The 27,270-nt window shown below is 47.5% G+C and overlaps 1 protein-coding gene across 1 annotated transcript; it reads right to left on the bottom strand.

The window, feature by feature from the left end:
• Positions 1 to 22,782: 22,782 nt before the first annotated feature.
• On the bottom strand, positions 22,783 to 26,836 carry LOC127337084 (receptor-like kinase TMK3). The gene is made up of 2 exons (XM_071826824.1): positions 24,358 to 26,836; positions 22,783 to 23,610 (listed from the first exon to the last, which is right to left on the bottom strand). Exons 1-2 carry the CDS (start codon positions 26,684 to 26,686, stop codon positions 23,087 to 23,089), a joined length of 2,853 nt encoding a protein of 950 aa, XP_071682925.1. The 5' UTR covers positions 26,687 to 26,836; the 3' UTR covers positions 22,783 to 23,086.
• Positions 26,837 to 27,270: the final 434 nt, after the last annotated feature.

Below are 27,270 nucleotides of genomic sequence, written 5' to 3'. Positions count from 1 at the left end.
TATTTGGGCAAACCCTTGCGCCACTAACCTTGCTTTGTTTCGTATAACAATGTCATTCTCATCTTGCTTGTTCTTGAATACCCATTTGGTCCCAATGACATTGATGCGATGATCCTTGGGTCTCTCAACTAGAGACCATACTTCATTACGAGTGAAACACTCCAATTCTTCTTGCATGGCAATTACCCAATCCGGATCGACCAAGGCTTCATGTACCTTAAGTGGTTCAAAACTAGACACAAAAGCATGATGTTGACAATAAGTGATAAGTAATGCATGGTGTCTACGAGTTACCACTCCTCTTGAGATGCTCCCAAGGACTTGATCCACTTTCATGTCACTTGCCCTTGTAGCGGCCTTGATCTTCCGAACGGTTCCTTCATGATCAATGAATTCATCTCTTGCTAGTACTTGATCATGAGGGACCACTTGAGCTTGATCATGAGTTGAGGATGTTTCGTGATCGTCATCATGATCTTGCTCCATGGAATGAGGATCTTCTTCTTGTTCTTCGGATTGAGACTCATCTTGAGTAGAGGATGGTTCTTGAGTTGCACTTGATGGTTCGGCTTGAGTTGAGCTAGGCTCCACTTGTGGCGTGCTTGAAACATCTACTCCATCATCTTGATCATCATTATGAACCTCCATGGGCCGGATGTGTCCAATGCCCATATGCTTGATGGCACTAGATGGATCATCATCATTACCTGCAACACATGGAGCAACTTGCTCCACTTGGGAGCCATTATCCTCCAAGAACACCACGTCACAAGATACTTCAATGGTCCCGGAGGACCGGTTGTAGTATCTATAGGCGTGAGAGTTCTCCGCATATCCAACAAATATACCCTCTATGGTTCTAGTTTCAAATTTACCGAGCTTTCCTTTGTTGTTCTTAACAAGGCATTTGCATCCAAAGACACGAATATACATGACATTAGGCTTGTTACCGGTAAGGAGCTCGTATGGGGTTTTGTTGTGGAGGGGACGGAGGAAGAGCCGGTTGGAGTAGTGGACGGCCGTAGAGATGGCTTCTCCCCAAAAGTTGTGGGGTGAGTTGAATTCACTCAACATGGTTCTTGCCATCTCAATGATAGTCCGGTTCTTCCTTTCAACAACACCGTTTTGTTGAGGAGTGTATGGCGCCGAAAACTCATGCTTGATGCCCTCATCATCAACAAACTCTTGCATAGTGTAGTTCTTGAACTCGGTGCCATTGTCGGTCCTAATTGCCTTGATCTCGGATTCATACATACGTTGAGCTTTCTTGGCGAAGGTGATGAACTCTCTATGGGTCTCGTCCTTAGACTTAAGGAGAAAGACCCAAGAGTATCTTGAGTAATCATCAACAATGACAAGTCCATACTTGCTCCCACCAAGAGTATCATAATGTGATGGCCCAAAGAGGTCCAAATGAAGGAGCTCCAAAGGCCTAGATGTGGTAACAATACTCTTGATGGGATGCTTCTTCTTGAGTTGCTTTCCGGCTACACATGCACTACAAACACGATCTTTCTCAAAAGAAACGCCGGTTAGTCCCACAATATGCTCACCCTTTAGGAGTTGTTTAAGATTCCTCATGTTAACATGACCAAGGCGGCGATGCCACAACCATCCTTCGTCATGCTTAGCCGCCATTAGACATGTGGAGAAGGAGGGGCTCTCTTTCGAGAGGTCAACCACGTAAAGGTTGTTCTCCACATATCCAACAAGGACCAATTTGAGATTGTCACTCCTAAATACTTGCACATAATATTTAGTGAAATATGAATTGTACCCGGCATCGGCAAGATGATATATAGAAAGTAAGTTATAGCCAAGGTGTTCAACAAGCATAACCGTCTCAAGGCACAAGTCCTTAGAGATTGCTACCTTGCCATACCCAAGTACCTTTCCCTTTGAGTTGTCACCAAAGGTAATGCTTGACTTCTTGTTGATATCTTCAATGAATTGATCAAGCACACCTTTTCCTCCAGTCATATGATTGGTGCATCCACTATCAAACACCCATTTTGGACCACCGGAGGAATACCCCTACAAAATCAAGTAGAGGATTTAGGAACCCATCGATTAATGGGTTCCTTTGCAATGGCAACAATATCTTTTGGTATCCAAATTGAGTACTCTCTATAAGCATAGCCATTAGGAGGGCCAACATAGTTAGCATAGACATCACCATAATAATCAACAAATAATGCATAGTGATCGTTTGGCCCCGTGCGGTCACCACTAGTGGCTTTGCCCTTTGAGGCTTTGCCATTGTTAGTGACCTTCTTGTTCTTATCTTGAGCGGGTTTCTCCTTCTTGTAGTTGTTCTTCTTGTGGGACTTGGGAGCATATCCAAGTCCATACTTTTGATTGTTTGACCTTTGCTTACTCAAGAGGTCATCCAATCCCATCTTGTTCTTGGCGGTGGTGAACTTTGCAAGTTCCTTTGTTAGCCTAACATTTTCCTCAAGAATAGATGCTTGCTCACAAGAAGATTCATTAGGATGATAGTCAAGACCATATTTGGTCACCAAGGACTCAAGATATGCATTGGTCTCAACATGCAAAGAAAGTTCCTCTTGTAAACGAATATGTTCCTCAACAAGTTTAGCATGCTCACTAGTAAAGGAAATGGATGAACAAGCAAGCTTTTCAACATCAATGGGATCCTTCATTGATCCAAGAGCCCTTTTGTAGGATTCTTGAAGTAGATCATGGTTCTCTCCAAGTTTCTTGAGCTCATCCTTGACAAGCTTGTTAGCTCTTTCAAGGTGGTCAAGATCCCTAGTGAGAGAAGCATGAGCAACTTCAAGTTCCTCCTTTGAGGCATTGAGCTCTTGGGTCAATAATTGAGCCCTATCAATAGTTTCTAGGTCCTTAACTTTATCAAGTTCATAAGTTTCAATTTGTTGCTTAAGGCCTTGAGATATGCACCTTTCGGTTTTTAGCTCTTGTCTTAGGAGATTGAATCTCCGTTCCTTCTCATTCAATTGATATTCTAATTCCTCAATGGACTCATCCTTTTCTTTGAGTGAGTCCATCAAGAAATCAAACTTGACAAGAGCTTCACCACGAAGGGTGCATCTACCATCATAGAGTTCCTTAAGCACAATTAATTCTTCTTGATCTTCGTTTTCATCATCAAGAACACTAGATAGGGAAGGTGGAGGTTCCATTACCTTGGTTTCCCTTGCCATAAGACAAGAGCCAATGATTGGAGAGGAGGGAGAGTCATCGGAGTCATCATCTTGAGTTGTTCTTGCCATGAAGGAAGAGCCAACATCATTCTCCGTGGAGTAATCTTTGGAGTAGTCATATGTGAAGAGTGACCCGGGCTTAGAGAAAGCTAAACCGGCCACTCCGGCCTCCTCCTCATCTTCCTCTTCTTCATCGGACAAGTACTCGGCCCCAACAAAAGCTCTTCCCTTGTTCTTCTTGTACCGATCGTTGATTGGGTTCGGCTTCAATCTTGGCTTGACCCCTTTGATGAACTTTGGCTTGTCTACCCTTTTCTCATAAGGGCACTCATTTGCAAAGTGGTTATTTTCATCACAATTGTAGCAAGTTCTCTTCTTCTTCTTGTCATTGAGGAGCATTGGGAACTTTGCCTTGTACTTCTTGGCAAAGAAAGCAAAGTCGGTAGCAATGTCACTAGTTGAAGTCATCTCTTCATCTTCTTCAATTTCATAGTCTTCTTTGCTTCCATGGTCGGCTCTAGCTTTGAGAGCAAGGTTGTGTGACGCTTCATGGTTGTGTGAGGCTTCATCAACACGGTTCATTGCCTTGAGCCTCTTTCCGGCTTTGGCCATGCTTTCATTGGCGGCCACATAGGAGACTAGATCATCGGAGTTGAGATCGGCACTCTTGGTCATGATTTGCAAGTTGAGTGCAAGGTTGGTGTCTTCTTGTTTGACGGCAATCATAGCAATGACCTTGGATTTTATGAAGGCTTCGTTCATCTCGAAGCCGTCATTGTACTTCTCAGCACCAAGTCCCTTGACCCTTACTTTCAGAGCACCAAGCCTAGCATAGGCATCGGATACGGATTCTCCATCTCGAATCATGAACTGGTGGGCCTCTTGCTTTGCGGTCTCATAAAGAGCTGATTGGATCAAATCGGTTCCCTCTTGGAGTACTACGATCCGATCCCACAACTCTTTAGCGGAGACAATGTCATCGACTTGATCAAGAAGCTTGCGGTTGATGCCACTTCTAATCTTGTCACGTGCGGATGCATTGAGTTGACGGTTGTAGAACTCGGTGGAGGTCAACCGAGTAGGATCTTGTGGCTCCCGATGTCCATGAACAATGAGCTCCCATAGCTCCACACTGCAGCTGCGAATATGAGATTCCATAGCAGATTTCCAATGTGGAAAGTGAGTTCCATCATAATGGGGAACGGTCCCACTATGGTTTATATGAGGCATGGGTGAAGTGTTTTTGGGATAGTCATGGTTAACATCATGGTAGGTTTCCTTAGAGGCCGAAGCCCCACTAGGAGTTCCACCCGCAGTTAGGTTCTTAAGCATAGCAGTCATTTCTGTCATTTGGTTTTGTAACTCATCCTCCTTTTTCTTCTTCTCGGCATCATATGCCAAGAATCTAGATTTCATCTCTTTAACCGAAAGGTTAGAGTCGTCATCTAGACCCTCGAAGAGTTTATCCATCTCACTCTTAAGGCGGTGAAGCCCTTAATAAGAGTTCAGGCTCTGATACCAATTGAAAGTATAGAGATGGTAAACCTAGAGGGGGGGGGGGGGTGAATAGGTTTCTACAGATTTTAATTCTTTCTTTGCAATATTAGGCTTTGCGGAATATAAAGGTGAGCCTAATGCAAACTAGGTGAGGCAACCTATATGAGGATACAACTAACTCAAGCACGAAGGCTCTCACAGGCAGTTAAATCACAAGTAAGGAGTTCGGTTTAGAGATAACCGATAGCACGCGGAGACGAGGATGTATTCCCGTGTTCCCTTGCTTTGCAACAAGGTACGTCACGTTTGGAGGAGTGGAGGTCCCACGAAGGATTCCCCGCGCCACGAAGGCTCACCCTATTCTCCGGAGCCTATCCCACGAAGGAATAGCTCACTCACTTGTGGTAGACTTTGAGGTAGCCTCCAAACCTTCACAATCTTGCCCGGAGCAAATCCACAGCCCGGATGCTTCCGGACTCCTCTTGCCCACCTAGGGTTCCTCCTCTAACGATTCCCCGGAGGGATTTGAGTTTGGGTGGAGGAGGAGGGAGATCTGAAGCTTTTGGTGTTTCTAGCAATGGAGTAAGAGAGAGAGAGCTCAAGAACAGCTTGTAGTGTAGTGCCTAACCCTTCCAAGGTAGAAGAAGGGGTATTTATAGTGTTCTTCAAAATCTGGCCGTTGCCACTTGCCACCTCAGCATTTTTCCTCGACAAACCCGGTCGACCGGGCCACAGACCGGACAGCCCGGTCCAGAGGCCGGTCAGACCGGATCAGTGACCGGAGCTTCTTTGCGTTGTCCTGGTGCCTCTCCGGTTGGTGGCCGGTTGCCGCCCGGTCGACCGGACGGAGCGCCGGACCCGCCGGTCGAGAGCCCGGTTGACCGGGCGCAAACCGGATCTGCTGGCTCCTCCTTTGGAGCCCGGTTGCCGCCCGGTTGACCGGCCACCACGCCGGACTGGCCGGTTGCTGGCCCGGTTGGACCGGGCAGGTGACCGGATTTCTCCTGTAACCCCTTTTTGATTGTTGTTGAAATGGGGGGGTCTCCTTTAGCCTTCTTGTTCCTTTGATACACCATTTACGCCTCATTGCCTAATACCCGAGATTATACTTATAAACATATTAGGCCAAATACTTTAGCACGGTGTCATCGTTACCAAAATAATGGATAAGGGTGAAATACCCTTACACTTACTCTGAACCCGGTGACAAGGTATTAACTTGTCAATGCCTACAAGTATTAGACTAGGGTTTCACGGAAAGTAGAGGGCAGTAGATCTCGAAGGTTTCAGCCGAAAAGGTGCTCGACTGCTAAACACTAGGGTTGTGTTGACAATGAAATCGATCCTTTCTTTATCCCTCGAATCCCCCTTATGTAGGAGGCGGAGCCGAGGGTTTCGTGCCGTACAAGTTATAAATATCGTGAGACTCTCTGAGTTCGTCCCATATAGTTACATATCTCTTTATTCCTAATCTATCTCTATTTTCCACATCGATACTTCAATGGGCTTCCGGGCTTCGTATTCTTCGGGTAGTGGGCCTTCAGAAAACCCCGGGTAGCATCTTCGACAGGCCCATTCGGGATGCCTATGTCAGTAGCCCCCAAGATTTTACTTGAATCGCAGGGTCGAGTAAAATCTCCGTCGTATAACCAATTCATAAATTCTTCGAATCATTACAACAATTTACTCAAGACATACATATTTTGTACATCATAAACATCACCTTAATAATCTACAAATAAACAACTCCTGGAGGCTCACATGTGTTTATGGGGAGGCGCAGGTAGCCCAGCGCTTCAAGACATGGGATATGTTGAAGCATATAAAATCGTCTAACCCGCTGCCATGGCTGTGCATTGGCGATTTTCATGAGGTACTTCATCAACACGAGCATGAAGGAACAGCGGAGAGAAGCCTTGCACAGATTGCGGGCTTCAGGGAAACAATCGATGTCTGTGGGCTAGCTGACCTCGGTTACGAGGGAAGGAGCTGGACTTACGAGAAGCGGGTGGTGGGTGGCTCTTTCTGCAGAGTGCGGCTGGACAGAGCGCTGGCTACTACAACATGGATTTCAAGGTTTCCGTTGGCCACGGTGACAAATTTGACAGGGGTCACATCGGATCATGGTCCGATCTTGCTCCGTTGGAGGGAAAACGCTAGGCAGCGGAGAGCAACCGAGGATAAAATCTTTCGATATGAGGTAATGTGGGAAAAGCATGACCAATTCAAGACGTTCCTCGATGAATCATGGCAGGCAGAGGGGAAGGCAGTGTCAATGCAGCAGCTGCAACAAAAGTTCTCCAGAATATCTGGTTCGCTTGAGAGTTGGGGAAGGGACACCTTTGGGAGTGTCCAACGTGAGATCAGGTCGCTCACCCAACGCCTTGCGGTGTTACGGGATGTGCCCCTGCGACAGGAGCCCTCGGACGAGGAGGTCCATGTCACACGACGTTTGATCGAGCTCTATGACAGAGAGGAGCTGATGTGGCGGCAACGGTCGCGGGTTTTGTGGTTGTCCGAGGGAGACAAGAATACGTGGTTTTTCACCTTAGGGCGAGCCAGCGGAAGAAGAAAAATAAGATCAGTCAGCTCACGAGACTTGATGGGACAGTGACCGTGGAGGAGGGCGAGATGGCTGATATGACAAGGGCTTTTTATGAGCAGTTGTACCAGACCGAGGGGATATCGAATCTGGGAGAGGTGATAGATGTGATACCAGTAAAGGTAACATCAGTGATGAACGATAGCTTGTTAAAGCCTTTCAAGGAGGAGGAGGTTCAAAACGCCCTCTTCCAGATGTTCCCGACAAAGGCCCCAGGGCCAGATGGTTTCCCAGCTCATTTTTTCCAAACTCACTGGGAACTATGGGGCGAAGAAGTGACTTCGGCGGTCATACGAGTGCTGAAGGGGGAGGATGATATGAGAGACATCAATCAGACTTTTTTGGTCTTAATTCCAAAGGTTGCAAGTCCGGAGGAGCTGGGTCAGTTTAGGCCAATTAGCTTATGTAATGTTATCTATAAGATCACATCCAAGGTGTTGGCAAACAGACTGAAGGGGTGCTTACCGGAGATCATTGCGGAGGAGCAGTCGGCTTTCGTTCCTGGCCGGCTAATTACTGACAATATAATCACCGCTTATGAGTGTCTACATTTCATGAAGCGGAACCGAGCAAAAAAGAATCGCTTCTGTACCCTCAAGTTGGATATGCGTAAAGCATACGACCGCCTTGAGTGGAGGTTTCTGTAAGCCGTCATGCTCAAGCTGGGATTCCATCGCCTTTGGGTTCAGATGGTCATGAGGCTAGTTACTACGGTATCCTTTCAGGTACTGTTTAATGGAGGAAAGCTACAACAATTTATACCCTCCCGAGGGGTTCGACAGGGAGACCCAATATCTCCGTATATGTTTCTGTTGGTAGCAGAGGGCCTTTCCTGCCTTTTAAAACATCATAGTCTTTCATCAGAGCTCCATGGACTAATGGTGGCACCGTCGGCTCCGGCGGTGAGTGATGACCCACAAGTATAGGGGATCGCAACAGTCTTCGAGGGAAGTAAAACCCAAATTTATTGATTCGACACAAGGGGAGGTAAAGAATACTTATAAGCCTTAACAACTGAGTTGTCAATTCAGCTGCACCTGGAAAAGCACTACTAACAGGGGTGATGTGAAAGCAGCAGTAATATGAGAGCAGTAATGCTGATAACACAGCGACGATAGCAGTAATATGAGAGCAATGGCACCAGAAAATAGTTGATACTACTTCCAATGACATATAGGACCGAGTATATGATGATGAGAGATGGACCGGGGTTCCCAGCTATCTACACTAGTGGTAACTCTCCAATAACAAGTGTTGGGTGAACAAATTACAGTTGGGAAATTGATAGGATTGAAATAGCATTAAGACAGAACATCATGATTATTAATCATGTAAGCATGTTTTCCATATATAGTCATACGTGCTCGCAATGAGAAACTTGCATAACATCTTTTGTCCTACCAGCCGGTGGCAGCCGGGCCTCTAGGGAATCTACTGGAAATTAAGGTACTCCTTTTAATAGAGCACCGGAGCAAAGCATTAACACTCCGTGAAAACATGTGATCCTCATATCTAAGCCTTCCCCTCCAGTTATCCCAGTTGCTGTCACTTTGGGGCCTCGGGTTCCAGACATAGACATGTGCAAACAACTTGTAGATACAATCTAAGCAATAAGTATAGAGCATAAATCTAAGATCATGCCACTCGGGCCCTAGTGACAAGCATTAAACACAACAAGATTGCAGCAACAATAACTTCACAAACTTATATAGATAGACTAATCATAATGTAACAATCCATCGGATCCCAACAAACACAACACCGATTACATCAGATGAATCTCAATCATGTAAGGCAGGTCATGAGATCATTGTATTGAAGTACATGGGGGAGAGAGTACCAACTAGCTACAGCTAGAACCCGTAGTCCATGGGGGAACTACTCACGGAGCATGATGGAGGCGGTGGCGTCGATGGAGATGGCTTCCGGGGGCACTTCCCCGTCCCGGCGGCGTGCCGGAACAGAGATTCTGTCCCCCGAAACGGAGTTTCACGATGGCGGCGGCGCCTCTGGAGTCTTTCTGGAGTTTCGTCAATTGGTATCGCGTTTTTAGGTCGAAAGGGGTCTTATAGGCAAAGAGGCGGCGCAGGGAGGTGCCTGGGGCCTCCTCACCATAGGTTGGTGCGGCCAGGCCTAGGGCCACGCCGCCTTATGGTGTGGTGGCCCTCTGGCCCGCCTCCGACTCTCCTTCGTTGTTCTGGGGTCTTCCGGGAAAAATAAGATGTTGGGTCTTCGTTTCGTCGAATTCCGAGAATATTGCCCGAACAGCCTTTCTGGAACCAAAAACAACAGAAAACATGAACTGGCACTGTGGCATCTTGTTAATAGGTTAGTTCCGGAAAATGCATGAAATCATTACAAAGTGTGAGCAAAACATGTAGGTATTGTCATAAAACTAGCATGGAACATCCGAAATTATAGATACGTTGGAGACGTATCAAGCATCCCCAAGCTTAGTTCCTACTCGCCCTCGAGTAGGTAAACGATAAAAAGAATAATTTCTGTAGTGACATGCTACTTACATAACCTTGATCATACTATTGCAAAGCATATGAGATGAATGAAGTGACTCAAGGCAATGATCTATATTTGCTAACAAGTAGATAACATATAGCAAAACTTTTCATGAATAGTACTTTCAAGACAAGTATCAAAAGTCTTGCATAAGAGTTAACTCATAAAGCAATAAATTCAAAGTAAAGACATTGAAGCAACACAAAGGAAGATTTAAGTTTCAGCAGTTGCTTTCAACTTTCAACATGCATATCTCATGGATAATTGTCAACACAAAGTAATATGATGAGTGCAAATAAGCAAGTATGTAAGAATCAATGCACAGTTGACACAAGTGTTTGCTTCTAAGATGGAAGGAAGTAGGTAAACTGACTCAACATAAAGTAAAAGAAAGGCCCTTCGCAGAGGGAAGCAGGGATTAAATCATGTGCTAGAGCTTTTTAAGTTTTGAAATCATATAGAGAGTATAAAAGTAAAGTTTTGAGAGGTGTTTGTTGTTGTCAACGAATGGTAGTGGGCACTCTAACCACCTCATCAACCAGACTTTCAAGAGCGGCTCCCATGAAGGACGTTATCTCTACCAGCAAGGTAGATCATCCCTCTTCTCTTTTGTTTACACATGTATTTTAGTTTTATTTATGGTTGACACTCCTCCCAACCTTTTGCTTACACAAGCCATGGCTAACCGAATCCCCGGGTGCCTTCCAACATTCACATACCATGGAGGAGTGTCTATTTGCAAAATTAAGTTGCTTACTGATAGATCAGGGCAAAACACATGAAGAGAATTATTAATGAAAGTTAATTAATTTGGGGCTGGGAACCCCATTGCCAGCTCTTTTTGCAAAATTATTGGATAAGCGGATGAACCACTAGTCCATTGGTGAAAGTCTGTCCGAAGTAAATGACAAGATCGAAAGATAAAACACCACATACTTCCTCATGAGCTATAAAACATTGACACAAATAAGAGAGAATAGCTTTTGAATTGTTTAAAGGTAGCACATGAAGTATTTACTTGGAATGGCAGAAAATACCACATAGTAGGTAGGTATGGTGGACACAATCGGCATAGGTTTTGGCTCAAGGTTTTGGATGCACGAGAAGCATTTCCTCTCAGTACAAGGCTTTGGCTAGCAAGGTTGTTTGAAGCAAACACAAGTATGAACCGGTACAGCAAAACTTACATAAGAACATATTGCAAGCATTATAAAACTCTACACTGTCTTCCTTGTTGCTCAAACACTTTTAGCAGAAAATATCTAGACCTTAGAGAGACCAATCATGCAAACCAAATTTCAACAAGCTCTATGGTAGTTCTCCACTAATAGGTTTAAACTACATGATGCATGAGTAAACATGATCTACTTGAGAGCTCAAAACAATTGCCAAGTATCAAATTATTCAAGACAATATGAAGCATTTTCTGTTTCCAACCAAATATCAATAAGTGCAGCGGTTTTCAACTCCGCCATGAACATTAAAAGTAAAACGAAGAACACCAGTGTTCATATGAAAAAGCGAAGCGTGTCTCTCTCCCACACAAGGATTGCTAGGATCCGAATTTATTCAAAAACAAACAAAAATAAAAACACACAGACGCTCCAAGTAAAGCACATAAGATGTGGAAGAATAAAAATATAGTTTCACTAGAGGTGACCTGATAAGTTGTTGATGAAGAAGAGGATGCCTTGGGCATCCCCAAGCTTAGACGCTTGAGTCTTCTTAAAATATGCAGGGATGAACCACGGGGGCATCCCCAAGCTTAGGCTTTTCACTCTTCTTGATCATATATCCTCCTCCTCTCTTGACCCTTGAAAACTTCCTTCACACCAAACTTCTCATAAACTTCATTAGAGGGGTTAGTACTCAAAAAACTTTAATCCACTTTAGCCCTGTAGTGACACATTTCAAAACTCAATAAAACATTAGCTACAGCTCTCCACGTCTAGAAAGCCTTGCTTAAAGTCCACAAGAGACAATGCAAAAAACAGAGACAGAATCTGTCAAAACAGAACAGCCAGTAAACACGAATTTTTAAGAGGTACTTCCGTTGCTCAAATCAGAAAACTCAAAACTAATGAAAGTTGCGTACATATCTGAGGAACACTCACCTAAATTGGCAGATTTTTCTGAGTTACCTACAGAGAATCCTACCCAAATTCGTGACAGCAAGAAATCTGTTTCTGCGCAGTAATCCAAATCTAGTATCAACCTTCTATTAGAGACTTCACTTGGCACAACATTGCAATAAAATAAAGATAAGGAGAGGTTGCTACAGTAGTAACAACTTTCAAGACACAACAAAACAGTAGCAAAATAAAGACATGGGTTATCTCCCAAGAAGTGCTTTCTTTATAGCCATTAAGATGGGCTCAGCAATTTTAATGATGCACTCGCAAGAAATAAGAGTTGAAGCAAAATAGAGCATCAAGAAGCAAATTCAAAACACATTTAAGTCTAACCCACTTCCTATGCATGGGAATCTTGTACACAAATAAATTAATGAAGAACAAAGTGACAAGCATAAGAAGATAAAACAAGAGTAACTTCAAAATTTTCAGCATATAGAGAGGTGTTTTAGCACCATGCAAATTTCTACAACCATATATTCCTCTCTCATAATAATTTTCAGTATCTTCATGAATAAACTCAACAATATAACTATCACATAAAGCATGCTTTTCATGATCCATAAACACATAATTTTTATCAAGCTCAAAAATAGTGGGATTAAAACTTTCAAACCCACTTTTATCAATAATGTAACAAGATGATTGATCAATCTCAAAAGATATGGGACTCATAGATAAAGTCAAGAACTCTCCAATCCCATTTTCATTAGTAGTACAATTAATATTATCAAGTAACATAGGACCATCATCTAGAGATTTATCATAAACATTTGCCAAGCAGAACTCTTTAGTACCATGCATTTCGACATCAGGCACAAACAAAGCATTATCATAAAATTTATCAAAGTAGCATGGATTATCATAGATAACAGTAGCATAATTATTCTCACAAGTTTTACTCATAGGGAATATTTCAAGAGAATCCACAGGAACATAACATTCATCCTCCTTTGGTAAGCATGGAGGACAATCAAATAATGTAAGAGATAAAGAGTTACTCTCATTAGAAGGCTGGCATGGGTAGCTAATCCATTCTTCCTCCATTTGTTCATCACTCTCCTCTTCTTTTTCATCCAATGAGCTTTCAGGTTCATCAATTTCCTCCTCTTTTTCATCAAATGAGCTTTCAGGTTCATCAATTTCTTCTTCCACTGGTTCCTGCAAATTGTGAGTGCATTCTTGTGCATTAATGAGTCTCTCTTTATAATCAATGATATAAGGATTATTGCTGTAACTTTCTATGCAAAAATTAAGGATAGAAGAGACATAATCTTTAAGGTCCTTACAAACAGCACAAGTTTCATAATTTTTAGACATGAAGGATTCTATCTCAGAGGCTCCCATAAACAAAACAAATTGTTCTACTTCTTCGAACCCAAAATGAATATAGCTATTCCAATTATAGTTCTTAATTAAAACTTCCTCACTAAAGCCACATTGAAATTTAAGATGTTTAGTATCCTGTTTAGAGCAACAGTTTATATCATGGCGTTTAAGCAAGATTTTAGCAATTGTATTCAATTTTTCTATCACAGCACTCATAACTTTTCCCGTTCTTGATTCTCTATAATTATTATATAATTCTATAAGCTCCAAATAGGTTGTGGGTTCTTCCATAACAACAGTTTTTAATTTTTCGGTTTTTCAATTTTTTATGGAATTTTGGGTATATGAGAAAAGTAAAACAAAACAAAAACAAACTAAACAAAAGTAAACTAGGCAAAATAATACTAGACAGAAATAAACTAAGCAAAATAAAATAAAATAAAACAGAGAGAGAGGTGGAGTGTACTCCCCAGGTGAACTTATGAGTAGAGCTATGCCTCCCCGGCAACGGCGCTAGAAAATAGTCTTGATGACCCACAAGTATAGGGGATCGCAACAGTCTTCGAGGGAAGTAAAACCCAAATTTATTGATTCGACACAAGGGGAGGTAAAGAATACTTATAAGCCTTAACAACCGAGTTGTCAATTCAGCTGCACCTGGAAAAGCACTAGTAACAGGGGTGATGTGAAAGCAGCATTAATATGAGAGCAGTAGTAAACAAGAATACAAAGAACAAAGAGTAGTAATATGAGAGCAATGGCACCAGAAAATAGTTGATACTACTTCCAATGACATATAGGACCGAGTATATGATGATGAGAGATGGACCGGGGTTCCCAGCTATCTACACTAGTGGTAACTCTCCAATAACAAGTGTTGGGTGAACAAATTACAGTTGGGCAATTGATAGGATTGAAATAGCATTAAGACAGAACATCAAGATTATTAATCATGTAAGCATGTTTTCCATATATAGTCATACGTGCTCGCAATGAGAAACTTGCATAACATCTTTTGTCCTACCAGCCGGTGGCAGCCGGGCCTCTAGGGAATCTACTGGAAATTAAGGTACTCCTTTTAATAGAGCACCGGAGCAAAGCATTAACACTCCGTGAAAACATGTGATCCTCATATCTAAGCCTTCCCCTCCAGTTATCCCAGTTGCTGTCACTCTGGGGCCTCAGGTTCCGGACATAGACATGTGCAAACAACTTGTAGATACAATCTAAGCAATAAGTATAGAGATTAAATCTAAGATCATGCCACTCGGGCCCTAGTGACAAGCATTAAACACAACAAGATTGCAGCAACAATAACTTCACAAACTTATATAGATAGACTAATCATAATGTAACAATCCATCGGATCCCAACAAACACAACACCGATTACATCAGATGAATCTCAATCATGTAAGGCAGGTCATGAGATCATTGTATTGAAGTACATGGGGGAGAGAGTACCAACTAGCTACAGCTAGAACCCGTAGTCCATGGGGGAACTACTCATGGAGCATGATGGAGGCGGTGGCGTCGATGGAGATGGCTTCCGGGGGCACTTCCCCGTCCCGGCGGCGTGCCGAAACAGAGATTCTGTCCCCCGAAACGGAGTTTCGCGATGGCGGCGGCGCCCCTGGAGTCTTTCTGGAGTTTCGTCAATTGGTATCGCGTTTTTAGGTCGAAAGGGGTCTTATAGGCGAAGAGGCGGCGCAGGGAGGTGCCTGGGGCCTCCTCACCATAGGCTGGCGCGGCCAGGCCTGGGGCCGCGCCGCCGTATGGTGTGGTGGCCCTCTGGCCCGCCTCCGACTCTCCTTCGGTGTTCTGGGGTCTTCCGGGAAAAATAAGATGTTGGGTCTTCGTTTCGTCGAATTCCGAGAATATTGCCCGAACAGCCTTTCTGGAACCAAAAACAACAGAAAACAGGAACTGGCACTGTGGCATCTTGTTAATAGGTTAGTTCCGGAAAATGCATGAAATCATTACAAAGTGTGAGCAAAACATGTAGGTATTGTCATAAAACTAGCATGGAACATCAGAAATTATAGATACGTTGGAGACGTATCAGTGAGTCACCTCCTTTTTGCAGATGATAGCCTGTTGCTTTTCAGAGCGGATACATGGAGTGCGGAAAAAGTTCAGCAATTGCTGAATCTGTACTGTATGGCCTCGGGCCAGCGGATTAACCGGGACAAATCATCCATCTTCTTCAGCAAAGGGTGCCCGGGAACCCTGAAGGAGAGTGTCAAGCTGCTGCTCGACGTCCAGAGTGAGACACTTAGTGAGAAATACTTGGGCATGCCGACTGATGTTGGCAGATCAAGGAGTAGTGCTTTTAAGTACATCAAAGACATAATTTGGAGCAGAATACAGGGGTGGCTCGAGTAACTATTGTTAGTTGGAGGCAAGGATGTACTCATCAAATCGGTGGTGCAAGCAATTCCCATTTTCTCCATGGCATGTTTCAAACTGCCGAGGTGACTATGTCTACACATTAACTCGATGGTGAGGAAGTTCTGGTGGGGCTGTCGTGACGGAGAGCGGAAGCCATCATGGGTCTCCTGGAAGGAGATGTGTAAGCCTAAACACATGGGAGGTTTGGGGTTTAGGGATATCGAGATTTTCAACCTGGCTTTGTTGGCCAGGCAGGGGTGGAGGATGCTCAAGAACCCGAACACGTTGAGCGCTCGAGTGCTCAAAGCACGGTATTACCCAGGGAAAGAGCTGTTGAGCTCTGAGGTAGGTGCAGCCCCGTCGCAGATTTGGAGGTCCATCCATGAGGGCCTGCAGGTTCTGAAACAGGGTTTAATAAGAAGGATCGGAGACGGCGAGTCCACTGATCCGTGGAACGAGCCTTGTATTCCACGGGATGGGAGGCTCGGGTCATTAGCATGCTTGTCGGAGGCGTCAGGGGTGCCGCCGGCCCGTGTGTCTGAGTTCATTGACAGGGGCATGGCTAAGTGGAACGAGGACAAACTGCGCCAGCATATGCTACCGATAGACGTCGAGCAAATCATGAAAATCCCTCTATGTCCAAGGCAGCAAGGCGACTTTTGGGCGTGGCACTACGATCGGAGGGGAATGTTTTCGGTAAGAGCAGCGTACAAGATGCTGGTTGATACGAAGGACAGGCGGGAGGCCTGGCTTGATGGCAGGGCATCGAGCTCTGATGGAGCGGCAACTGCGAAGGAGTGGTCCCAGCTCTGGCATTGCAAGGTACCGTCAAAGGTGCGTCTGTTTCTGTGGCGGCTGGCGAAACAATCGCTGCCAACGAATCAGGTTCGGAACCACCGCAAGATGGCGGACGATGATAGGTGTCAGCTCTGTGGTGCCCAGGACACATGGCGCCATGCTTTAGTCGACTGCACTATGTCGCGCTGCGTATGGGCGCTGGCCGACGAGGAGGTGACATAACACATGCATAGGTCGGAGGAGGGAAACGCGAGAGAATGGCTAGCAACTCTGACAAAGACTCTCAGCCACAACGACCAAACTAGGGTTTTCGTCACCCTTTGGGCGATATGGCATGCGAGGAGGAAGGCGATACACGAACATGAGTACAGAAGTCCCCTCTCAGTCCACCTGTTTGTGGAAAAGTTTATCGCGGATCTCAGTCAGCCTGATGAAGGAAGGCCACTGCGGCCGGCACCGGCTTGGATACCACCCCCGCAGGGCATGTTGAAGATTAACGTCGATACCGGGGTGGGGAAGAACACGGGAAGAGGCACGGTTGCGGCAGTGGCGCGCGACTCTACTGGGCTCTTCCAGGGAGCCTCGGCGGTGGTCTACCCGGGGAGGATGGATGCCGAGACGCTCGAGGCTTTGGCGTGTCGGGAGGCAGTGTCCCTGGCCCTCGATGTTGGAGCGCGAAGGGTGAAGGTGGCGAGTGACTGCAGCAACGTCATCGCAAGCTTGGAGCAAGGAACCCTTGGGGTCTATGCTCACATTATCCAGGATATAAACGAATCTAGATGTAGATTTGATGTTTTATCTTTTGTTCACGAGCGTAGGCTTTCTAATAAAGAGGCTCATAGATTAGCTAAGAGCAGTGTGCTTTTGGACCGGGGGGGGCCATGTCTGGCTACTGGATCCACCAGCAGGTGTGTGCAACCTTGTACCTTTTGAAGTTTGAATAAAGGGCGAGGTTATCTCAAAAAAAATCACCTTGATAATCTACAAATAAACAACTCTTAAAGGGTGAGCACATTGTTGAACTAACCGCATTTCCTTTGAGAAAGATCGTGTATGCAGTGCAGGGGCGGAGCTCCCAGTAGGGCAAGGTAGGGCAGCCGCCATACCTTGATTTTTGGTGAATACACTTAGATGCGTGTCTTTTTGAGTGGTCATACATCGAAAACGGACTCCGTATGAGAAAGTTATGCGTGTTTCAGTAAAAACACGGCGCAAAATCGATTACATGCAAAAAACATAGGCTATTTTTACATCCAAATATAAACTCGTATTCTAGATTCAATGTGAATAATATTGCTTGTATTACAGAGATTTAATATTGAATATACCCTAGTATATACAAGATAAACTCGAGTTATTCATTATACATACTTGTAGAATTGAAGATTTTTAGATGTTTTAAACACAAGTAATACTTTCTCCGACCGCGCTATTACTCCATTAAGATGACATAGGGTTTACCTCTGACGACATCAAAAATTGAAAGGAATTTTCTAGCAACAAAAATAATCAAAATCGAGCTACGCATCCAACGAGGGAACGTCTTGATTATTTGAATTACATCATTTTTTTAAGAAGATGTAAAGCTTTGCCGTTGTGTTAGCATTATTGGTATGTTTTTTAGGTTATACTTATAATCAAAAAAAAATTATTGTATTGAGATATTACTACTTTTTAGGACTATTTGATATTTTCATCATTCAAAGTTTGCCCTACCTTAGATTTTTTTCGTCCTTCGCCACTGATGCAGTGCATGTGTAGCTGAGAAGCAACTCGAGAAGAGACATCCTATCAAGAGTATCGTCACCATTTGGACATAAGCCGCTCGCCCCTGCTCGTACATCAAACACACCTTCCAAAAGGAGAGCTTCCTGGCTAGCTTGTGGATGAGTGGCTTCAAACGTGGCGCTCCGAATCAACATTGCTATGTTTATTATCACTGAAAATGTTAACTCTTTTTTTATCATGCATACTTATTTTCACCCCGTGGAAACATGTGCTACATAGACGAAGCTGATGGTCAACATACATACATACATCCACCTTGAAAACCATGTGGGAAACATCGTAAGAGACCTTGGTTTGAGAATTGAGAGGAAGCAAGCATGAATGCAGGTATGGTCTCATATGGTAGGAGCACCTGGGGCCAGAGCCCATGACACAGCGATGTGGTATATCAGCAGGGCTTTAAACCAGAGAAGAGAATCAGTTAGCCGTCGCTGGAAGTGGGAGGTGCCATTGCCAAGTCCAAGTGGCAACTAAACCAAACCTGACATGTGAGACACCAATGGGTGAGTCAAGCTGAGGCAGGACAAGGCCAGACACCCATCACCACGATGGAGGGCGATCGGAAGCTTCAATGATTGTTGCCATGGCACGACCCGGCGTCAGAGTTCCCCTGTTCTACCACATGCCCATGTTTGTTTCTCTCCACAGGCGAAGCAAACAAGGGCTCGTGCTGAAGCCTCTCCAGCCAAGTCCTCCCTGAATCCGTGATGCTATTCTGCATCTGACTCTCGTCCTGACGCTTGCAGCTTCCGCTTCTTTGATTATCGCAAGTTGGGTGATAATTCCTTCATCAATCCATTCCCCTGCCGTGTCGTGCTCGCGAGTGCTAGTGAGTCTGTGAGTGAGTGATGCGATGTGAGACCATACCACATGTGGATCGCAAGTACTCTCTGCTTGTACGTATGCTGCTAATCCCTTCCGTGCATGAGATTTGGTCAAATCTAAATGCTGCAAACTTTGACTAATTACGTAGTAGTAAAATCGATGTTGTTCGAACCGTAACAAAGTATTATTATATACATTTGACATCATATACGAAGATATTCTATCATATATATACTTAATCATCAGATATACTAAAACTTGTCTTGGACCAAACCTTGAGAGCCATACTATCTTTAGGCCTTGTTTATTTCTCTCGTATTTTTCTTCCCAATAGATATGGGGATGGGAGGGGATTTGGTGTTCACCCAATCCCCTCAAATACCCTTCCCTAAAAATACACTAGCATGATGGAGAGTTTTTGATTTAGGCAAAAAAAATATGGGGATGGGAGGGGATATCTCGGAATTATTCGGTTTAAAATCAGAGAAGTAAACGGACTAGTAGAGATTTTTCGGGATACGAAATAATCCCGTTCCATCCCCATAAATACACTAGAAGTAAACAAGGCCTTAGAGTGGAAACTTAAGATCTTTAATCGGACGACGACGACGCTTGTGCACAATTCAATTGTTGGAGCCGTTGTTTTTAAAAAGCCTAGAGTTTAGATGTTGTCTTTGTGGTGGATGTGTTACTGCTGCTAGAACTGAAATACCGTTTGTGGAACTATTTTTTACTTTACTTTTTCTTTTTTTAGTTGTGTGCACTCATACTGTCATTAGGATATTGTGTTTTTGATCACTCTCGATATTAATATATTCTTTTTATCGAAAAAATGTAACATACGAGCAGAGCAGCTAGTATATTGTTTCATTCATAGCCCGGACCGGACTGTTATGTGGTGATGTAGATAGGCTACCTGACTAACCGACTGACCGGCCGGGACTGACAGTATCTACCCGTGATGTGCATACACAACCAGTACCGTACAAACGAGAAAATATACGATGGATGGTGACAAGAGCATGGGGAGCAGCAGGTAGGCGGTCGCATTATACGACGTGCTGGTACCAGAACCAGTCGACAGAGGAAGAGCATCTGCGCTGACTAATTTGGTAGACAGCCGTATTACTCACTCTACCACTACGCTGCACTACACTCTCAAGACCAGCTTAATTGCTCACCAGCAAGCAATGGCGTCCGGATCAAGATTAATCAGGAGCAGAGCATCTCAGTCACATGGTAGAGAGGGTACGGGCTCAGGCACTAATAATTTTTTGAGAATTCGGCAGGTGGGCTGCACGATATATTAATAGAAGAAGATTTGGCTCAGTTAATAGGAAAACCGGGCCCAAAAACCATACAGAGTGGCCGAGTTTATGAGGAAAACCGGCCCAAAAACCGCACAAATATCGGAGCCTTATCGCCCACACGATACCAGACTACTGACGACCAAACACACCTCAGGCACTAATAATGCATAAGTTGAGTTTTTTTTGAGGAAGTTACCACGCATACATTAATCAACATTTGGTTACAACGCAGCAACAACACGAACAACCCAGAAGCACCAGCTGGGCCTACATTTTGCACAAAAGACCTTGCGAAAAAAGAAAATTACATTGAAGCCCTGAAGATCTTTGTGCAAGACGCCGATGAGCATCTCCCGCCGCCGCTGCCGTCGAAGACACCGGAAGGGAAGGAGAAGGAATCCACACACCAAAACTCGGAGGAGCACCCTCGCAGACACCGCTGCTTTGTGGACCTCAAACCGCACCCACCGCGCCCGGCGGGATTGCCTTCTTTGGGGAACGTCGGCCGGGGAGAACCCCGTGCTCATCCGAGTCGCCACGCCACCGGAGCCGATCGACAAGGTCGATGGAAAACCAGCGCGTCGCCCGCCCGCAGCCACACAGCCCGCGTCGGCCAAGCCAGTCTCTAGATCCTGCCGGCAACTAGTACCGGCGATACTCCTATACAAATCCCCTCGCACCCCACGCCGGAGATGGAGAAGACGCCGGCGAAGAGGGAGCGGAGAGAGGGGAACAAAAGTCCCCAGCCGAGCCGCCGCCGCCGCCACCTCAACGACTCCGCCTGGACATACACACAGGCCGGCCAGATCTTCGATTGACAAAGGCAGACACCACCTCACCAACCTCAGATCTGGAGGCATATTATTGAAGCCCGCCACCGCCGCCGCCGGAGCAGAGAAGCAGGGAGGGCATACTCTAGCACCGAAGACTGTACCTAGTCTACTGCTATACAAACCCGGACGCCGGATCCGGCCACTCCTCCACCACCGACGAGCACGAGGCCCTTGGGACGGAGAAGCAGCCGGAACCGGCGCCGGAGAGTTGGTCGCCTCTCTGGTCGCCTCTCTCAGTTACTGTGGAGAGAGATAGGGACGAGAGAGAGAGAGACTGTGAGGTGCATAAGGCTGGTGCCAACCCAACGCCCCACTCCCGCCCCGCCACGTCAGCTTTTGGGCCACTCTCACCCCACTCTCACCCCACTCTCACCACACGGTGCCAATGCATGGGCTATAGTCCCCACTCTCACTTCTCTCCCCTCCACATCACCATTTCTTTTCCACATTAAATTATTTCACTCGATTTTGTTTAGACATTTAAATTATTTCACACGCCACGTCAGCTAGCCGTTACTCGCTCCCGCCCCACTCCCGCCCTGCTCCCGCCCGCTCCCGCCCGCCTCCAGCCCGCCTCCCGCCCGCCTCCAGCCCGCCTCCCGCCCGCCTACCGCCCGCCTGCCTCCCGCTTCGCCAACGCGCCGCCCGCCTCCCGCCCGCTCCCGCCTCCATCTCGCCGCCTACGCGGGCGACACCCGGGCGGTAGCGGGCGCTACCGCCGGGCGAGCCAGCCGGCGCCCGCCGCTCCACTCCCGCCCGCCTACCGCCCCTCTCCCGCCCCATCGCCGCCGCTACCGCCTCCCCTCCAGCCTGCGCTGGCACCGGCCTAAGTTGAGTTGAGTGACTACCACACAATGTGTGTGTACTGTCGTAGACAAGATAGCCCCAGAACAGCAGTATCACGTACTAGTGCTACATTAGCAGCAAGCTTAAGCTACCCAAGAGCAGTGGCTGCTTTTCCTCTACCCCGTCGGCCACATACTTATTGCTCTCCTCGTCCTCGCTAGGCTAGGTGGTCAGGGAGACATGAGCATCATCATCATTAAACAGCAACCAAATCATCGGCAGGGTCTGATGATGCCTCAACAGTGACAACACCAATCACCGGAGCAAGTAATTACAGTCACTCTCTTGCATCACTGGGGTCACTGTCAGGCCAAGAAAATACACTCATGCATTACCACTAGTTTATACCACCATAGTACTCCAGTAAAACAAGTGAATCACAGCTAAGCTAGCATCAGTGCTATCACTTTCACAACAACTGGCATTTTCAAACACCCACTTGTCACATAACTGGACTAGTATTCTTGCAGGGTTTGGCTGCATGTATGGTAGATTTGTTTTGTGCATCTAAAGCAATCATGATTGGAGTATTAGTATATGGTATGGGCTCATGAGAAATCAATAGTGAGTGTGTGGAGCTCAGGAAAGGCGCCAAAATGCAAGCCTGGACTGGTACCAATTGCTCCCCCAACAGTACAAGCCTCATGAATCATGATACGGATCACTGCTGCTGTCCCCCTCTCCTTGCATCATCAGGAACCAGATGCCATTGCGAAAAGAAATTCCAGGTACATGGATTTAAAGAAACATTTATACCATTTCATTTGATGATGACTGCTAGGTAAAGCCAGAAGCTTCAGTCTCAAGACTGGAATAACCAACGAACGACAAAGCCAAATCCATCCTACCCGGCAGGAAAAAAAGCTGAGATGTATATCTACAGAAGAAGCTGTCGCATGGACGACGGACGGACGACTCTTTTACCTACAAGAACACTGCGAGCGAAAACTGAGGGGAGAGGGTCCAGGAGAGACAGGCAATGTACTTATTTTTCTTTGCAGACACGATGATGATGATGATGATGATGATGAGACGCTTCACCGGCCGTCGGCGGAGGTGAAGGACTCGGCGAACCCGGCGGGCCGGGCGGGGATGCTGCCCTTGCTGTCGTCGAGGCGGCTGAGGATGCTGTCCCCGTCCGTCATGCTCGCTTCCGACTCCTGCCACCCCTTCACCATCTGGAGCAGCGGCAGGTGCAGGTCGATGCCCATGTAATCTTCGGCTTCGTTGTTCGATGGCTTCCACTTCTCCACCATCGGGACTAACACCGTCACGGCGTGCCCCATGTCCGGCCGCTGCAAGGGCTCCCGGGACGTGCAATGCCCGGCTAGATCTGCGATCACCGAGATGCTCTCGAGAATCTCGTCGGTGAGGACCAGGGCGGGGTCGATGGCTGCCCTGAACTTCTCTTCGTCCTTCCTTATCTGGCAGAACCAGGAGGCAAGGTACCGGGTTTCCTCGTCGATGCGTCTCTCGTCGATGGCGGTCATTCCGGTTATCAGCTCCATCAGCACTACACCGAAGCTGAAAACGTCTGCTTTTGTCGTGATTTTCCCAGTCACTGCACACATCAGGTGCAACAGCTTATCAACCACAAATTCAGGGATCATCATATAACAGAAACCAAAAGAAAAGGATAAATACTACTCATGAATTTTAATGAAATGGTAGTCACAAGGTGGTTCAAACTTCACAATATTGGACAAAGCTACTTGTTCTATTGATACAAGAATCAGTTGATACACTTTGGCAATAAATTGCAAGCTAGAGATCACAGGGTTTAACAATTACAAGTTCATCCCAAATTCCAATGCCATTATCAAATCAATGTGCAACAACTTGTCAACCACACCTTCAGGAAGCATGATGGCATAAATAACATGAAAATGACAAATACAAGTAGTTTTTTTTTTCCATCTGATGGTAGCTGTAATTTGCTGCATCAAAAGTTGGTTCAAACTACACAATATTGGACAGAGCTACATGTTCTATTGATACGAGGGTCAGCATATAAACTTTGATAATAAACTACAAGCTGGTGGTCACAGGGTTTTCAGCAAGAAGCACTAGTTCAGCACAAATTTCTAATGTCATTATCGAATCAAATCAATTCGAGGTTATTTAGGCAGCAAGGTAGGCTTTCAACTACTAATTCAGGCAAAGTGTATAGTTAATAAATCAGGGCGACAATTCAAAATGAACATTGTTCGTTAGTTATCTGCTGATAATGGCAATTCACGCTTGACAGTCAGAACTAGAATGAACAGAAGTAGTCAAATTAAACAAGGTGAAGGAAAAGCAGCCATACCAGCATATTCAGGCGCCAAGTAACCAAAAGTTCCGGCGAGTCTGGTCGCCACAGAGAAGTTCCCGTCCGGCGCAGATTTAAGCAGCCCAAAGTCCGAGACCTTTGCTCGGAAATCATCGCCGAGGAGAATGTTGGCCGGCTTGAGATCCCTGTGGATGTAGCACTGCTGCGCGAGGGTGTGAAGGTACTCCATCCCACGGGCGACGTCCAGCGCGATGTTGAGCCTCTTCTTCCAGGACAGGGGCTCCAGGCCGTGCACCTTCCACTGGAAGAGATGCTTGCTGAGCGCTCCGTTGGACATGTGCTCGTAGACGAGCAGCCTCTCGTTCCCTTCGATGGCGTAGCCGAGTATGGACACGAGGTTGCGGTGCCGGACCTTGGTGAGGATGGCGATCTCCGCCTGGAACTCGTCGAGGGCCTTGTTGCTGATGACGGAGGACTCCATCCTCTTCACAGCGATCATGGTGCCGTCGTGCAGCACCCCCTTGTAGACGACGCCGAAGCCGCCGCGGCCGAGCACGTTGTCCTGTGCGAAGTTCTTGGTGGCGCTGCGGAGGACCTGCACGGCGATGACGAAGCTGCGCGCCTCGATCATGTGGATGTCGCTGTCGCGGCTGCTGGTCGCGCTGGACGTGCCGCCGAAGCTGTCGCTGCTGGCCATGGCGACCTTGACGAGGTTGTCCGGGTCGGAGCCGGAGCCGGAGCCGTCGCGGGGGTGGACGACGACGGAGGACGCCTGCGGCTGGACAGAGCCGTTGTTGTTCTTCTTGCGGAGGAGCAGCACGGCGCCCAGCGAGACGAGGGCCAGCACGGTGACCGCCACCGGGATGGTGACTGCCAGCACCAGGGCTGATCTCTTCTTGTTGTTGCTGGTGGTGTTGGTGTTGTTGTCGCCTCTGGGAGAGCCGGCTGGTGTGCTGGGAGTCGTCGGCGACCGATGGGCAGGCGCGGATGGTCCGTTGAAGCTGGGATTGCCGTCGACATTGACGCTGACATCGTGGCTGAAGGCCGGGAGCGGGCCTGTGAGGTCGTTGGCGGAGAGATCGAGCTTCCTGAGGGACTTGAGGCTCGCGAGGCTGTCCGGGACACGGCCGGTGAGGTTGTTGGCGTTGAGCCTGACGTCGGAGAGCGCGGAGAGGTTGCCGAGGCTGGCGCTGACGCTGCCGTTGAGGCCGTACCCGGGGAGGTTGAGCAGGGTGACCTTGGCCTGGTAGCAGGAGACGCCGAGCCAGTCCTTGCAGGGGTCGTTGCCGGCCCAGGACTCGGCGAGCCGCTGCGGGAAGCCGACGCCCGCGAGGAAGCCGAGCAGGGCCGTGACCTCGGGCGCGCACGCCGCGCCGCAGAAGCCGTTGTGGGAGAAGGTTACGTTGGCGCCGGGGAAGAGCAGCGCGGGGGCCGGGCCGACGAGGAGGTTGTCGTCGAGCTTGAGGTCCCGGAGGAGTGGGAGGGAGAGTAGGGCGGGCGGCACGAGGCCGACGAGGCGGTTGCCGTTGAGCCAGAGCTGGGTGAGCTGGGTGAGGTTGGCGATGGCGTCGGGGATGGGGCCCGAGAAGTGGTTCCCGTGGAGCCAGGCCTGCTGGAGGCGGGTCATGCCGGCGAGGAAGGAGAGCGGGCCCGAGAGGCGGTCGGCGTCGCCGCGCTGGTTGTTGAGCCAGAGGGTCTGGATGGCGGAGGAGGAGAAGGTGGGCGGGATGGCGCCGGTGAGGTTGTTGTAGGCGAGCATGAGGCTCTGGAGCGCGGTCATGGCGCCGAGGGACGGCGGGATGGGGCCGACGAGGCTGCAGTTGTCGAGGCGGAGGACGCGGAGCTGCGGGGCGGAGGCGGGGAGGGTTGGGGGGATGCGCCAGCCGCCGGTGGAGGCGTTGAGGCGCGGGTTGTCGTCGAGGCAGATCTCCTCGAGGTCGGCGAGGTCGGAGAAGAAGTCGGCGGGGATGGAGAGGAAGTCGTTGCCGTTGAGGTAGGCGTGGCGGAGGGAGGCCATGCCGGCGAAGGAGGGGAGGGGGCCGGAGAGGGCGTTGTTCTGGAGGCTGAGGTCCTGGAGCGCGGTGAGGGTGGGGAAGGAGGCCGGGAGGGTGCCGGCGAGGTTGGCGTTCTTGAGGTCGAGGTTGTTGACCCGGCCGGCGCGGTCGCAGGAGACGTGGGGCCAGGCGCACGCGTCGGTGTGTTTCGGCCAGGCGAGGACGTCGGCGGCGTTGGTGAGGGTGCCGCGCAGGTCCTCGAGCACGGCCAGGTCGCCCGGGTCGATGGTGGCGGCGGTGGTGAGGGTGAGGGCGGCGGCGGCGAGGAGGGGGATGAGGAGGATGAGGAAGGGAGGTGGGACGGCGGCCATGGCTAAGAGAGGAGGGGTTTGGGGCGCATTGGCGGCGAAATCTGGGGCGGTGGCGTCGCCGGAACCGGAAGGGATTTCCGGTTGGGTTGGGGTGTGGAAGAAGGAAGGAAAGGTGAGGTGAGGTGAGGTGGCGGAGATAAGCGGAGGGATTTCCTACTGGTTTTGCTATGCTATGCGACTGGGAGTAAAACGTTTGTCGCCCGCCCACTGTCACCGGAGAATGTCATGTGTCATGTGTGTGTGTGTTGTTGGGGGCGTGGCATATGCCTGCCTGCCTGGCAGTCCCGAGTGCGCTTGACTAGTTTCTGCTTTTTGTCTCATCCCATTGCAGCTTTTAGTATTTTCCACTTCATTGTTTAAGGGCTTCTCTATTGGATCCACATATTTTCAAACGATCCGTGTTCGTTTCGATTTATTTGCGTCAGCTCACAGATACTACTAAAATCGATTGCTGCATGTGTACTGTCTGTCCCAATCGGGGCTAGTCCCAACGGCCCGACGCATTTTGTCTTCTATTTTCATTCATAGAAATCCATAACTTATATAGATTTAAAAGACATATAACAAATGAAAACTAAAACGGG

This window comes from Lolium perenne, chromosome 2, assembly GCF_019359855.2.
Source record: "Lolium perenne isolate Kyuss_39 chromosome 2, Kyuss_2.0, whole genome shotgun sequence".
Lineage (NCBI taxonomy): Eukaryota > Viridiplantae > Streptophyta > Magnoliopsida > Poales > Poaceae > Lolium > Lolium perenne.
The sequence above is the reverse complement of the archived record's forward strand: the minus strand, read 5'-3'. Positions and strand labels throughout refer to the sequence as shown.